This window comes from Dromiciops gliroides, chromosome 1 (assembly GCF_019393635.1).
Source record: "Dromiciops gliroides isolate mDroGli1 chromosome 1, mDroGli1.pri, whole genome shotgun sequence".
NCBI classification, from domain to species: Eukaryota; Metazoa; Chordata; class Mammalia; order Microbiotheria; family Microbiotheriidae; genus Dromiciops; species Dromiciops gliroides.
Window position 1 is genome coordinate 303,841,097 of NC_057861.1, and position 14,868 is coordinate 303,855,964.

Sequence of the window (14,868 nt, forward strand, 5' to 3'; positions counted from 1 at the left end):
CTACATTTTACAGTCATTTCTGTCACTTAGGTATTTTAGAATAATTTTAACAAGCTGGCATTAAAACAAATTTATATACACTAGGAGGTGGCATTACACAGTGGATAAGAAAGCTGGCTTTGGAGTCAGAAAGCTTCAGGTTCAAATCTCTTCTCTGATAACTACTAGCTGTGTGAGCAAGTTACTTACTCTCTCAGTGATCCAGAAAACTTTTTTTTCCCTTTCTTTTTCTGATACTAGGACATCCTGTCTCAAACAGGCTCGAAGGACAGAGGTTATTCATGGGCCTGACCCCACTCTAATCAGCATGAGAGCACTGACCTACTCTGTTTATCCAACCTGGGCTGGGGCAACCAGTGGCTCCCTACTTCCAGGGGCCAAAGTTTGTGTGGACACCAGATCAGTTTAGCCTACTGCAGCTCAGAACTCCTGAGTTGCACCAGCCATAGCCTCCCGGGTAGCAGACCACCATTCAAGTCAGGCAACTTTTTAAGACTAAGTTACTGGGTTGCATCTGTATTGGTGGAGAGGGTTTCCCACAGGGTTGAGGCCTCTTCTAAGAAAGTCTACACAGTAGCATGGATGATGCATTTGCTGGTTTTGCTAAACATCATTTTAAAACTTTCTTTTAAAATACTTCTTATAAGGAATATCTTTTTAGGTAAGGAAAGAATATATTTAGAAATGAAGGTAATGGGGGGCAGCTAGATGGCGCAGTGGATAAAGCACCGGCCCTGGATTCAGGAATACCTGAGTTCAAATCCGGCCTCAGACACTTGACACTTACTTGCTGTGTGACCTTGGGCAAGTCACTTAACCCCCATTGCCCCACAAAATTAAAAAAAAAAAAAGAAATGAAGGTAATGTAAAGACAAAAGATATAAATTAAAATAAGTTTTAAAAGATAAATATAGATTTAAAATCAGGACTTCTGCACATTAAATAGTTGAAATTAGTAGTATTTACTTACCAGGATGCCCAAGATGATTTAATTCATCTATAATGAAATTAAAGAAACCAGGTTAGCTTTACTGTCATTTTATCAATATTACACTAAATTAAGTCTAATTAAGGAAAGTAGGTTCTAAGAAAGAAGCTATATAGCTCTTGGTACAGAACTCTCAAAGAATTCAAATGTAAGGAACTAAGATACTTAAAGGGAGAGAAGGAACATGTCCTGTTGATGCCAATTGTGGATTCTAACCAATGATAGCTATTTTTTCCCTTGAACTTCACAGTTCTCTCCATGTTTGTCAGTTAAGTACAAAAAACATTCACAGAGAACCTTTTTATGAGATTTTGTTGGCAGATTTGGGAAGATCACAGGATCACAGAATTATTGCTAGAAGGGATCTTTGAGATCATATGATCCAACACTTTCATTTTATAGATGAGGAAACTGAAGCCCCCAGAGGTTCAGTGATTTGTCTATGGTCACAAGGCTAACAAATGGCAGATCTGGAAATCAAATTCAGGTCTTCCAGTTCCAAACACATCCTTCTTTTCACTGTAAGAATGGAAGAGGAAATTTGTTTACTGGCTTACCACTAATAAGAAGGTAGTATGGCACCATGGAAAGAGCACTCACTATTTTTGGAGTAAGAAGACCAGGCCTCAAATCTCACCTCTGACACTTGTTAATTGTGTGACCCTGGGTAACTCACAACCTCCCTAAGAACTGGTTTCCTTTTCTGTAAAATGATAGGGCTAAATGAGATCACCTAGGAGATCTCTTCCAGTTCTAAATCTATAATCTTATGACAAGAAACATGATTTGAAAAAATAATTTAATTACAGTCCACACTGAATGACAAATGGTCCTTAATAAAAAGCCTAATATGAAATATGGAGAGTACACATTCAATAGGTAAAAATAAATATGATAAAGTACACTGTAACTATAATATACTGTTCATAATATTTCCAACCACCAATTATAAAAAAACCCAACCCCCCAAAAAACCCTTTTAAGTCAAACATTATTTTGGGAAGAAAAATTGGACCCCAACCTTTCTACTGACATTTTGGGTATAATTTTATATTATGTCATCCTCAGAATTTTTTAATAACTTTTTGGAAAGTTATTGTTTATAGGATTTATAGACAACAAGGACAAGAATAGTATAAGATGAAAAGGTAAAGAAGGGTATCTTTGGAGGGAGTGCCCATACCAATGAGATCACAGATGAAAGTATATATGTCATACAGACATTGACTACTCATATTATTTATAGCATAGGCATTGACTAATGACTAATTGTTAAAAAGAGCTCAATACAAAGGGAAGCAGAGCAAGATGATTGTTTAAGTAGATTACCTTGTACTGAAAACAATTATAACTAGTTTACATCACAGAGAGAAGGCTTTTGAAACTGTTATTAAGCATGTTAGAAGTAATTTTAGAGGCCAATTATATTCATTAGTACATTCTAGAAATCATGCAATTTGTCAATTAATAAATACTTTCTGATGAGAGTCTGGTCAGGGTAACTTCAAAGCCCCTTCCTTGGAAAATAAGCATTTAATGACTGTCAGTCTAGGATCTTTTCAGGTACTAGGGGATCACAATTCACAAACTGTGACTTAGAGGCAAGGACATAAAGTCTATGTGTCATCAAGCATTAAGACTCCAAAGAATTATAACCATGACTAGACTTGGAAAAGGAAATTGTCATTCCAATAAGAAATATTATGGAGAATCAGACCAGTAGGAAACTCAAGAAACATAAAGAAAGGATTATGCTTTTCTTAGTACACCTTTGTAGATTCTAACAACTCTATGTAAGTTTGAGAGGCAGGAACTGAAAAAATACTTGCTAAACTAAACCAAATTTTTCTAATAAAATGGCATTATGCTAGAGAATAATAGTTTAGGTTTTAAATTTAATGATTAAAATTGAAGTAAAAAACTTATTAAATTTTTCTTTAATTCAAAAAGAAATTTTTTAAATCCTTTATTCTAAAATTGTATAAGACAAAATATGACTCTATAGATTAGTTTGAAGGGTTTTACATATGACAATAACTAGGGAAGTTATTACTTTTACATTTTCAAAGCATACTTAATATCATTTAACCAGATGACCATAAACTTTAATTATGACATCTGACAAAATTTTCACTTCAGAGGCATGCTATTATGGGAGAAAAAGATGAAAGATGCCAAACAAAAATTTAGGAAAATAGATCCTTCTACCACCTTAGGGTCTTTTAATATCAAGAGTATAAAAACTTCAAGAAAACATTTGTAACTCATGCCATTCACTTAGGAAAATTACTAATATACTAAAGATTAAATCATTTCATGAATGGCACTGTAACATCAGAGTCACATTATTTTGAAAAGTTTACAAAGTCCTGAAAACCAAGAGGAATTTGAAATAAATAGGGAACATACTTTAATCAAAATATTTTTATACTTGATTAACCTACTTGTAGCTAGTATTTTTTTCTGTTTCTGCACTCACAATGTATCTACAAGTAAGCCAATCCCAGCAGTAGTCAGCATGCAGAATATGTTACTTTCACAACCAGAACATTATACTACCTTCAGTGCATTCCACTGCCTCATCTGTTCTTCCTTGTTTTAGAAAAAACAAATTTGAATGTATTGTAATTCATGTTTTTAGGAAGGGCAGGAATTAAGTACATAAAAATATAAATTTTACAGAAATTGTTTTTGTTAAACTAACATATTATATGTCAACATTCATTGTTAATACTTTCTATGAATATATGGAAAAATATTTAAAATAGGACTACAAAAATACATAAATTATAATGGAGCTTTTCTATCTAAAACAGAGCTTTCCTCTACCTCATCACAGTACTTTTATTAAAAATTCTGTATTTAAATTTTTTCCATTTTATATACATATTTATGCTACAACTTAAAATAGAGAGCTCTCTCTATATACATATACCTACATACATATGTGGCATATTTTTAGACATATATATTTTTTCCAATTATTTAACTGTTTTTCCATCTGTGTAACTAGCTTTGAATTAAGTATGTTATATTCAGAAAACATAATCCCTTGAAGGTATAACAACAAAAGCAACAGTCTTCTAAATATAACAGGTAACTAACCAATGAGAACAAATAGAAAATATCACAATTGAAGTACCAGGACACAATGACTTCGTCTAGAAATTACACTCAAAGGTTTTATCAGGTATCTTATTGGTTGCCTGAGAAGAAGCTAAATGAAGCTCAAAAGATCTATATCAATCAATCACCAATAAGAATTGATTAAGTATCTACTATGTGCCAGGCACTGTGGTAGGTGCTAGAGATATAAGTACTAAGAAAGAAGTAATTGATAGATCTAGTAGCAGCAGTAGTAGTAATAATATAATAACCTCTCCATAACAACAAAAAGCATTTATGTAGCACTTTAAAGTTTGTAAAGTGCTTTATAAATATTATTTTATTATATCCTCACAACAACACTGGGAGATGAGTGCCATTATTATCATCCCCATTTTATAGATGAGGGAACTGTGGCAGACAGAGGTTAAATAACTTGCCCAAGGTTACATAGCTAGTTAAGTGTTTGGGTTGAGATTTTTTTTTTTTTTTGGTGAGGCAATTGGGGTTAAATGACTTGCCTAGGGTCACACAGCTAGTAAGTGTTAAGTGTCTGAGGCTGGATTTGAACTCAGGTCCTCCTGAATCCAGGGCCAGTGCTCTATCCACTGTACCACCTAGCTGCCCCTGGGTTGAGATTTGAACTCAGGTCTTCCCAACTATGGATTTAGCTCTCTAAGTTCTTTGACACCTAGCTTCCTGGCACATCATAGGTGCTTAATATTTATTGGTTGATTGATATGAATACTATTCAATGAGCTTACACTAGGGGAGACATGAAGCACATATAAATTCACAATAGCACAAACATTAAATTAATAAATACAAATATATAAAAAGTAGTACAAGGTTGTTTGGGGGATCAGGAAGGCTTCATGAAAATGTTGCTTGAGCTGCATCTTAAAGGAAGGGAAGGACTCTTAAGAGGACACTAAGAGGGAATATATTCCAAGCATGGAGAATAACCAATGCAAAAAGTATGAAGACAGATGTAATGTTGTACATGAAGAATATAGAGAGTGACCAGGGTGGCTAGACTGTAGAGTGTGGAAGTGAGGAGTAATGTCCAATAAGACTGGAAAGATGGGTTGGATCTACTTTGTATACAATTGTAAGAGCTAAACTGAAGAATTTTTTGGTTATCTTGTAGGCAAGAGGAAGCCATTGGAGTTAGCTGAGTAAAGCTGTTCCATGGTCCAATGGGTAATTAAGGAAAATCCCATTAACCATAGTGTGTAGGATAGATTGGAATGCGGAGAGACTTGAGACAGGGGGACCAGTTAAGAGGCTGTTGAAATGTTGTAGGTGAGAAGTGATGAGAGCCTAAGGAGGTAGCTGTGTGAATAGAAGGAAAAGGTCAGTTATTAGAAACGTAATAAAGGTAGTAATGGTAGAAATGTGCAATGAGAGAGAGTGAGGAGTCCTGGATAATGCTGAGATTACGAACCTGAGGCCATGGAAGGATGATGGTGACTTCAATAGCAACAGGTAAGTAAGAGTGGAGTGTTTAGAGGGAAAGATAATGAATTTAGTTGCACATCCTCTCTTCCTTGGGGTTAAGTTTAATCAAAAAAAAAAAATCTTCCACACACATAAGATGTTGGAAAACTGGCCTGGGTGAAAAACTGGCCTTTTATTTGGATGCCTGTGTTGATGGACATCTATACAAATATAAAATAAATTTTAAATTAAACTTTGCTTCCAAAAAATAAAATGTAATAATGTGAAATTAATTCAATGAGCCAGTTACATTTAAAGGAAAAGAAAATTGCTTTGAAGAACTCTGGTTACTTAAGAGCAGATGAGCTTAATTGTACAGATTATATTATAGCAATTATCAAGACAGTGCTGCTCACCTATGACAATCTCTATTTTCTTGCTGTCTTGATTGTCATGGTCATTATACACATGACACCAATAAGTTCCCTGATGCTCCAAATCAACATAAGGCACCTATATAGACAAAAAGACAGAAAAAGAGCTCCTTAATTTTAGACTTAATTAGAACAAACCAGTAACTACTAATAAAAAAGAAAAAAAGTAATTCTCTTAACAAGAATAGGCAATTTCACAAATTTTTGGATAAGCTTTGTTACATTTTAGTATGTTTGCTATGAGCCAGTAAATAACAAAAAAGTCAAGTAGATATAAAACCATACTATTTAATATTTTGACTGTATACCCTGGAAAAGCTTTAGTATCCAAGTATAACCATACATAAGAATCAATAAGTATTCAAAATAGTAATTATCAGATTTTAGACACAAGGTATAAAAAAGATCTTTAAAACCAAGAAAGTATACACATGCACATTTATTCTCATGTAATGTGCAAAAAACTGTTTATTCAAATAAAGAATATTTTCCAAATATCATTTGCCTACCATATATACTTTTTTTGTCCCATGTGTTATTGGAAATCCATTTCTGAACCACTGGTAATGAGGAATAGGGCTTCCAATAGCCACGCACTGTAGAACTAATGTGTTGCCTATTCTTAACTTTTGGGATTTTGGTTCAATGCAGATTTGTAGTTTGGTTTCAGAGAAGTTATCCAAAATTCCTTAAACAAAAAGAAAAAAGGGATTAAAAATAAATAACATATATTCACTATTTATTCTTTTAAAATCAGAAGTCATTTACAAAATTTTCTTTTAGTCTTTATGGCTAATTTTTATTCAAAGACACATTCTACTTACACACACATCAGCTCCTTCAGGAACTTGGAGTCCATCCCAGGAATCACCATGGGTTCTAAGAGGTTTATTCTACTTGAAAACAAGCCTTAACCTCACTTCCAGGATACCTGTTCTAAATCATGTCATTTGCATACCCTCATATGCTGTGTTTACCATTAGAATGTAAGACACAGAACATTCAAGGCAGAACACAGCCATGAATTCTAGAATTAATTTTTTTATGAACTGTGTGAGAAAATAATGGGATTTGGCAGATACTCAAAGGCTCACCTGGAGATTATTCTAAATTTATTGAATTAAGTGACAGTGATTGACTTTGCTGATTAGCCTACTTAAAGTTAATTAGATTGTAACCATACCTGGCCCAGCCCTTAAGAAGGTAGTGTTCTCAGAAGCTAAGGACTTTGAACTCAACATGAGACCACCTTCAAGTCCAGTGGACCAATGGATTTGGATGACGCTAATCAATCAGCTTGAAGCAGTGTGTGAGGAGCGCCTCTTCTCTGGACCCCAAAAAAGCTTCCACACTCAGTTTTCGGGAGCAGTTCATGGTTGAAGCAGGCTCATGGTAGAGGACTTGAGGAAGAGCCAGACCAGGCTGGAACTCTAGGCTAGATAGGCCTTTTCTTAACTTTCTGAACTCCAAGTGTTTTCCTTTTACTAATACTAGTATGCTTTAATAAACGCTTAATGCCCAAAGACTGGTGTGAAAGCTTCTAATTTAAGGCGACCATACATTTAGATTTTAAACATCACAACTGAGTAGGAGTTCTGAATATTGAAATAAATTTAATTACTGTGGGTTCTGCAATCAAGAGGAGGGAAATAACGTGACCAGGAAACAATTTCTAATATAGATGATATCTTCTGAGTTACATTTTTTCTTGAATTATATGTGTTGTAGGGAAGTTAACTGAAACCAAACAACTGTTTTTAATCTCATTTTTAACCTCATTGACCTGTCATTTTAAAAAGTTATTATGAGGGATTTTAAAAGGTATTATGATTCTGAATGCAGTTTCTATCTCACAAAAAAATGTGCCACAATATCCAAATTCTTACTAACTGTCCTTTCTGTTCTTTAGTGAACATAAGAGAGAGAAACACAAAGTCTAATCTAAACATTCAACAGCAGCAGGATTTCTATTCTTGTAATTACCACTCCCTTCTGTGGTCCAGAAATCAAGCTTCACAAACTCCCATGACAAAAGGAGGGGCTTAGTATCAGAGGAAGCTGACTTCTAATGTAGCTATGAGGCAGTCTTTCTTTTTGTCACCTATGCTTCTACCCAATTTTAGTTCTCAAATGCAAATTAGTGAAATGAATGCTATTGTGGAGACAGAAAGAAAAAAAATATACTCTCTTTTAAATAACTATTATATATTAGTCTTAGTTTAACCAGCCAGTTTTCTTGCATTTAATGCAACTGGATCATCATATCATCAAATCAAGTTTTATAAAAACTAAATATTATGTACCAAACCTCTAATTTATTGATTTTCTCCTAGTATGAGGGCCATATGATTACTGTTAGAAAAGGACCTTGGGGCAGCAAGGTGGTGCAATGGATGAAGCACGGGTTCTGGATTCAGGAGGACCTGAGTTTGAATCTGAGCTCAAACATGATACTGTGTGACTCTGGGCAAGTCACTTAACCCTCATTGCCCCGCAAAAAAAAGAAAAGAAAAAAAAGAAAAGGGTCTTGGAGGTCATCCAGTCCAACCTCTTTTAACAAGAGGAACTGAGGTCCACAGAGTTTAAGTGACTTGTCAAAGGTCACACAGATCTGACTCAATATGTATCATTAATCAACACCCTAGAATTCTGGAGAGGTAATTCTGAAGAAAAATTATTGAAATATTGTATATTAAATATACATTTCCATTATTTTTTTTAAAGTGAAGTAATAATGGCAGTTTACCCTAATGCATATGAAAATTTGTGGACACAAAGTATTAGAATCAGTTTCAATACTATTTGTATTAGAGTTGCACAGCTTATCTCCACAATGTTTCATTTTTTTTAATATTAGCATTTGCCCTAAGATCTCTAAATAAAATTTGCATAAGAAAGTCTATTGTTAAATTCACTAAGGTGAGTACACATGTATTTTTTAAAATAAAAATACAATTTAAATAAATATATATATATTTAAAATAAAAATGTTGCTCTCAATTTTACCAATCGTTATGTTAATCATTTTATTCTCCTATTTAATGAAAATCTACCATGATTTTTACAAACTTAAAAATAAGTAGGGATACAGAATTACAAATATAAGATAAAAAAATCTCTTTTAAAATGTTTAACTTTTTTACTTATTGTACTATTTCCACTATTTCCATTAAAAAAATGACTGCTTATAGCTATCTTTCTAGTGTGTATTATATATTTTTTTAAACAATCAATAGTATTCTTAATCAATCAATCAATATTTATTAAATTCCTATTCTGTGCAAGGTACTGTGCTAAATGCTGGGAATACAAAACACTAAACATTCAATTTTTTTATTTTCTTAAATAAGGTGAGGTAATGGTCACATAAATGAAGGTACACATACAAGTTATCTAGTGGGGACAGTAAAAACTCTACTACAGTAGAAACTAAAAGTATAGAGAATATCAGTACTTAGAAGAGACCTTAGAGGTCATTTAGTCCAAACCACTCATTTTGCAGATGAGGAAACCGAGATTTCAACTGGTTTAGCGGCTTCCCCAAGGTCACACAGCTAGTCAGTGGCATGTCTAAGGCTAGCAACAGGTCTCCAGTGTTCTTTCTATTAAACTGTCCTGCCTTTGAAGTGATTTAAAGGACTGTATCCTATTTATGGTGGAGGCATATAAAACTGGCTTATATGGTACTATCTAGGCACATAATCTACACAGATAGAGGCATAAAATCTATTTATTTGCTAGTATCTAGGCAAAGATCACATACATAGGTACTACCAAACCAGCACTGAACTACACAAGAATTATGAAGAAAGGAGTAAGGGCTCTACACTGAAGATATGACAACTGAGATAAGTTCCCTCACAATGGTACAGCATCTCTATTCTGTCCTCATACTACTCAGTTTGAAAACAGCCAGAATTGACTTTGTAGAGAGGGAATTAGGGCTGCCTTGCTGTCACAACCATAGACTGTGGCTTTCTTACAGTGTATTTAGCAACAGGACCCGCAAAATGACTTAAAGTTAACCTTTGCATATATACCCACCCTTCCTTTTATATCACCATTCTCTAAGATCTTGATTTGAATTCTTCTCCAAACACTTATTAGTTTTGGGACTATGGGTTAGTCTCCTAACCTCTCAGCCTCAGTTCCCTCATTTGTATAGTAGAAGGAAGGAAGGAAACATACATTTATTTAGCACTATGATGTGTCAGGATCTCTAAGTGCTTTACAAATATTATCTCATTTGATCTTTAGAAGAACCTGGTGAAGCTATCATTACCTTATTTTGACAGCTGAGGAAACTGAGGCAGACACACTCTGATTTGTCCAGAGTCCAACAGTAAGAGTCTAAGGTCAGATTTGAATTTGGGCCTCCCTGATTCCAAGCCCAATGGAATAGCCACTATACCATCTAACTACCAATGACGATAATAATAACTTATGGAGTTGTGCTAAGGAGCAAATGAGAAAACATACATAAACCACTTTGCCAATCTTAAAATACTATACAAATATCATCCATTATTGTTATTATTATTACCTGCTGTATACAAAGCACTTTAAGGTGGCTAAGAAACGAAAATGAAAAAAAAACCAAAACCAAATAAAAATAAAACACAGTCCCTAACCTCATGGAGCTTACAATGTAATGGAGGAAATGACCTTTAAGCAAGATTAAGTAGAATGTGATGAGGGCAAAGGAAAAATCCAGAAAAAATACTGTAACATTTTCCTAAAATCATAGGTCTTACTATATTATTCCCCTTTCCCCCCCCAAAAAATCTTCAGTAGTTCTATGTTCAAACATAAACTCCTCTGGCATTTAAAATTCTTTACAACCAGGCCCTTCCTTCCCTTCTAGTTTTTAATTCCCTCCATATACTCTATGGTCAAGTCATATAGGCTTACTTAATGTTCTCCATGTATAGCATTTCATCTCATGTTTCCATTATCCCATGCATTGGCTGTCCCCCATAAAGCCTTTCCTGATCCCCTTAGCTTTAGTGTCCCCAAGCTCCCTTGTATTTATCATGCATATATTCTATCCATAATGTTCATATATATATATATGCTATCTTCCCCATTACAATATAAACTCTTTGAGGATAGGGAATGTTTCTCCTTTTTCTATCTTTGAATCCTTAGTACTTAGCACAGTGCCTGTCATATATACACTCCCCTCTTGCCTCCACTTCAGAGTCCCTCTCTTCTTTTAAGATGCGGCTCACGCATCATGTTCTGCCTAAAGTCTTTCCTGATTCCTTAACTGCGATTGCCCTCCTCCCAAACTACCAAATATGTAACAATTTTATGTCTGTGTATATATATATACATATATCTTTATTAACTTTAAATTTATGCTGTATCAATTTTTATATATTCTTGGTGTCTCTTATATTAGAATAAAAACTCATTCATTGCAAGCAGATATTCTTTAATTCTTTGTACTTTTATCTCTATCACCTAGGAAAGTTCCTGGCATACAGTAGGCAATAAATACTTATTGAATGACTGATGGTATCTATGACACCATCCATATAACCTGTGTTGAGAGATGGTTTCCATAATGACCAAAGATCCTTTGACATTCTGATAACTACAGTTTCTCAGGTAGGGTCTAAGATAAATGCTTTTTTGCATGTCTCTGAGGTGGTTTTTTTTTACCTGTATACACAGCCAATTCTTGTGAAAGTGGCATATACAGCTGTGAAATAGGTATACTCCTTTCTATTCCCATTAAATATTCTTCATATTTAACTTTTATGAAATCCTATGTAGTAACAACGTTTTCCTTTTTTTTTTTTTTTTTTTGGATTAAATTTATCTAGGTCTGAGGAGAGTAAATTGAAGTCATCCGTTATTATTGTTTTATTGCATTTTTTTCCTCCTATAACTCTTAACTTTTCCTTCAAGAATCAGGTTGCCATGCAATTTGGTACATATATGTTTAATACTGATATTAATTGTCTATGCTACTTGTTAGCAAAATGTACTTTTACTGTTTATCTCTTTTAATTAGGTCTATTTGCTTTGTCTGAGATCATGATTGCTATGCTCACTTTTTTTTAACTTAAGCTAAAGAGTAATAAATTTTGCCTCTAGATACTTCTTTTAACTCAGTATGTCTTTTTTCTGTTTCAAGTATGTTTCTCATAAACATGCTGTCAAATTCTGGTTTCTAATCCATGTTGCTATTTTCTTCCATTTTGATTATGAGTTCATCCCATTCATATTCACAATTATGATTAGTGTGTATTTCCCTCTATCCTATAATTATTCTTATTCTTCTCTTCTTTTCCTGCCCCTTCTTTAAGAGTCTATTTTGCTTTTGACTAATATCTTCCTTCCCCCTTTTTTCTCCCTTTTCCCTTAGCCCCTTTACTTTCTATTTCCCTTCTTTATTAAAAAAAAATTCAAGGGACTTCTTTCAGTGCTCATCCTTCTTGGCCTCTCTGTCATGTCTCATGCCCTTAACTACCCTTTCATTTTGAATACTCATTTTTCCCTTAGCTTCTGTGATACTGCTCTCTCCTGGCCCTTGGCCTTACATGTTTGAATGGTCCTTTTCAGTTCCCTTTGCTGGATCAACATCTTTGTTCTTCACCCTGTATGGATGAACCCCAGTGATTTTTCCTTCTGGTTCTATGTTCTCTTTCAGTGACACAATCTCCCATGAATTCAATTATCATCTCTATGTCAATGACTCCCAGATCTTTCTCTCACATTCTCATCTCTCTTTTGAGCTTCAGTCTCTCCTCACCAGCTTCTGGATTCTGTACCTACATGAATTAGAATTCCCAAACAACCTAGATAGTATTCTCAAACCCAATCTATCTAAAACCTAAGTCCACATCTCTTTTTAATTTCCCTATTTCTGTTGAAGGCTCATTATCTTTCCACTCAGGTTTACAAACTTGGAGTAATCCTGAACTCTATACTCTCTCTCACTAGTTCATAATCCATCAGTTACAAACCTTCATGATCCTATCTTCAAAACATCTCTTAAATCGATCCTCTTCTCTCTTCCACACTACTAGTTTAGGCTCACCTCTTGCCACATTACTGTAAAAGACTAGGAATTACTCTTCCTGCCTCCCATTTTTATTTTTCTAAACCATCTTCCATGGGTATCAAATTGATTTTCTTTTGGTTTTGTTTTTTCCAGGCAGTGAGGGTTAAGTGACTTGCCTTAGGTCACACAGCTAGTAAGTATCAAGTGTCTGAGGCTGGATTTGAACTCAGGCCCTCCTGAATCCAGAGTTGGTGCTTTATCCACTGCACCACCTAGCTGCCCCAAACTGATTTTCTTAAAGCTCAGATGTGATCATGTTTCTTCCCTGCCTAAAAAGCTTCAGTAGCAACCTATCACTTCTAGAAAAAAAAAATATTTCTGTTTGGAATTTAAACCCCTTCACAAACTGGCTATAAGCTTTCTTTCTAGACCAACTTGATGCCTTCTATGCTATATTGGCAAATTTGCTGTTCCTGGTACAAGACATTCCCTCTCCGGCCTCTCTCCTGTCCCTGGTACTAGGAATATTTGCTTCCTTCTCACCTCTGTTCAAGTGGCCCTTCTTATAAATGCCTTTCTCAATTTCCTACAGTTGTCAATACTCTCTCTTGCCAAAATTATTTTGTATTTACCATGTATATATTTTATAATTACTTAACTGTGTATTTGTCCTGTCCTGCCCCTTCCCCCTCACTAGAAATACAAGCTCCTTGAGGAAAGATTTTTTTCATTTTTCTCTGTGTTGCTAGTACTTAGCACATTATCTTATATATAGTAGGCATCTAATAAATGCTTATTGAAGTTTCCATTAATCACAAAACTGATAACGCATTAAATCTATTTCTTTCTTTCTTTCCTTTTTTTGCGGGACAATGAAGGTTAAGTGACTTGCCCAGGATCACACAGCTAGTAAGTGTCAAGTGTCTGAGGCCACATTTGAACTCAGGTCCTCCTGAATCCAGGGCCAGTGCTTTATCCACTGAGCCATCTGGCTGCCTCCATTAAATCTTAATGTGAGACAGAACTGATTTCCGAAGAACACTATTTTGTTTGTCTTATAAAATATACCTGGGTATGGATAAAAGTAAGTACTACAATACAGGGTCTCAATTGATTCCAAATTTATTTTATTATCATGATTTAAATTAAACATAAGCTTCAGTAGAAAATGGGGGGAATTTAAATTAATTTTAAGTAATACTATTACTTCTCAAAGCAAACAGTATTAGGAGAAAAAGCAACCATTCTCCTTCCCACCCCCAAATTAAAAGAAAATTTAATTTGACACTTACTACAGGGACCTTCAGAGACTTCAAAAACATCCAGCTGTGCCCAATGGCTAAATTCAAAGGCAGAATTATTATTCACTCGACAAACATAAAAGCCAGAATCCTTTACAAGCACTGAATTAAAAATAAGCTCTGGTGAATTCCCATGTGGAATCTGTGTCAAAAGATAACAAAAAAAGGAATGATTCTTTTTAAAAATAACTTTAAGAAAATACAAATTAAAAAGTTTAATATATACAATTCCTAATCTCTGGAAATATGTGATTCAGTTTTTGGAATAATAGTTGCTTTAAAAGAAAAAACAATTCTTTTAGGAATAAAATGTTTAAAAATCTAATCACTTTCCCTTTATTTTTATTTGGGTCTTTTGATTTTATATCACTTAAATTTTCCAATGGATCCCTCTTTCCTCCCCTCCCAGAAAGTCATTTTTCGTAACAAAGACTAAAAAAGAAAGGAAATAGTTCAGACAAGCTAAACAACACATTTTAAAAATCTTTAGTGTTTCACATCCATAGTCTTCCACCTTTAGAGGGAAAAATAAAAAGGAAATGCCATCTCATACCTTTTTGGGGTCAAACTTAACCACCATAATTT

The 14,868-nt window shown here is 34.3% G+C and overlaps 1 protein-coding gene across 2 annotated transcripts in view; it reads right to left on the minus strand.

Annotated features, from left to right (window-relative positions):
• Positions 1–14,868, minus strand: part of MALT1 (MALT1 paracaspase) — an 88,606-nt gene that overhangs the window by 53,295 nt on the left and 20,443 nt on the right. The window contains exons 4-8 of one of the 2 annotated variants that reach the window (XM_043976137.1): positions 14,275–14,425; positions 6,477–6,655; positions 5,950–6,046; positions 3,548–3,580; positions 971–997 (exon numbers count right to left, since the gene is read on the minus strand). In XM_043976137.1, coding sequence (XP_043832072.1) covers positions 971–997; positions 3,548–3,580; positions 5,950–6,046; positions 6,477–6,655; positions 14,275–14,425 — 487 coding nt within the window. The remainder of the gene's footprint in view (positions 1–970; positions 998–3,547; positions 3,581–5,949; positions 6,047–6,476; positions 6,656–14,274; positions 14,426–14,868) is intronic. The other variant, XM_043976138.1, reaches the window with a different exon arrangement.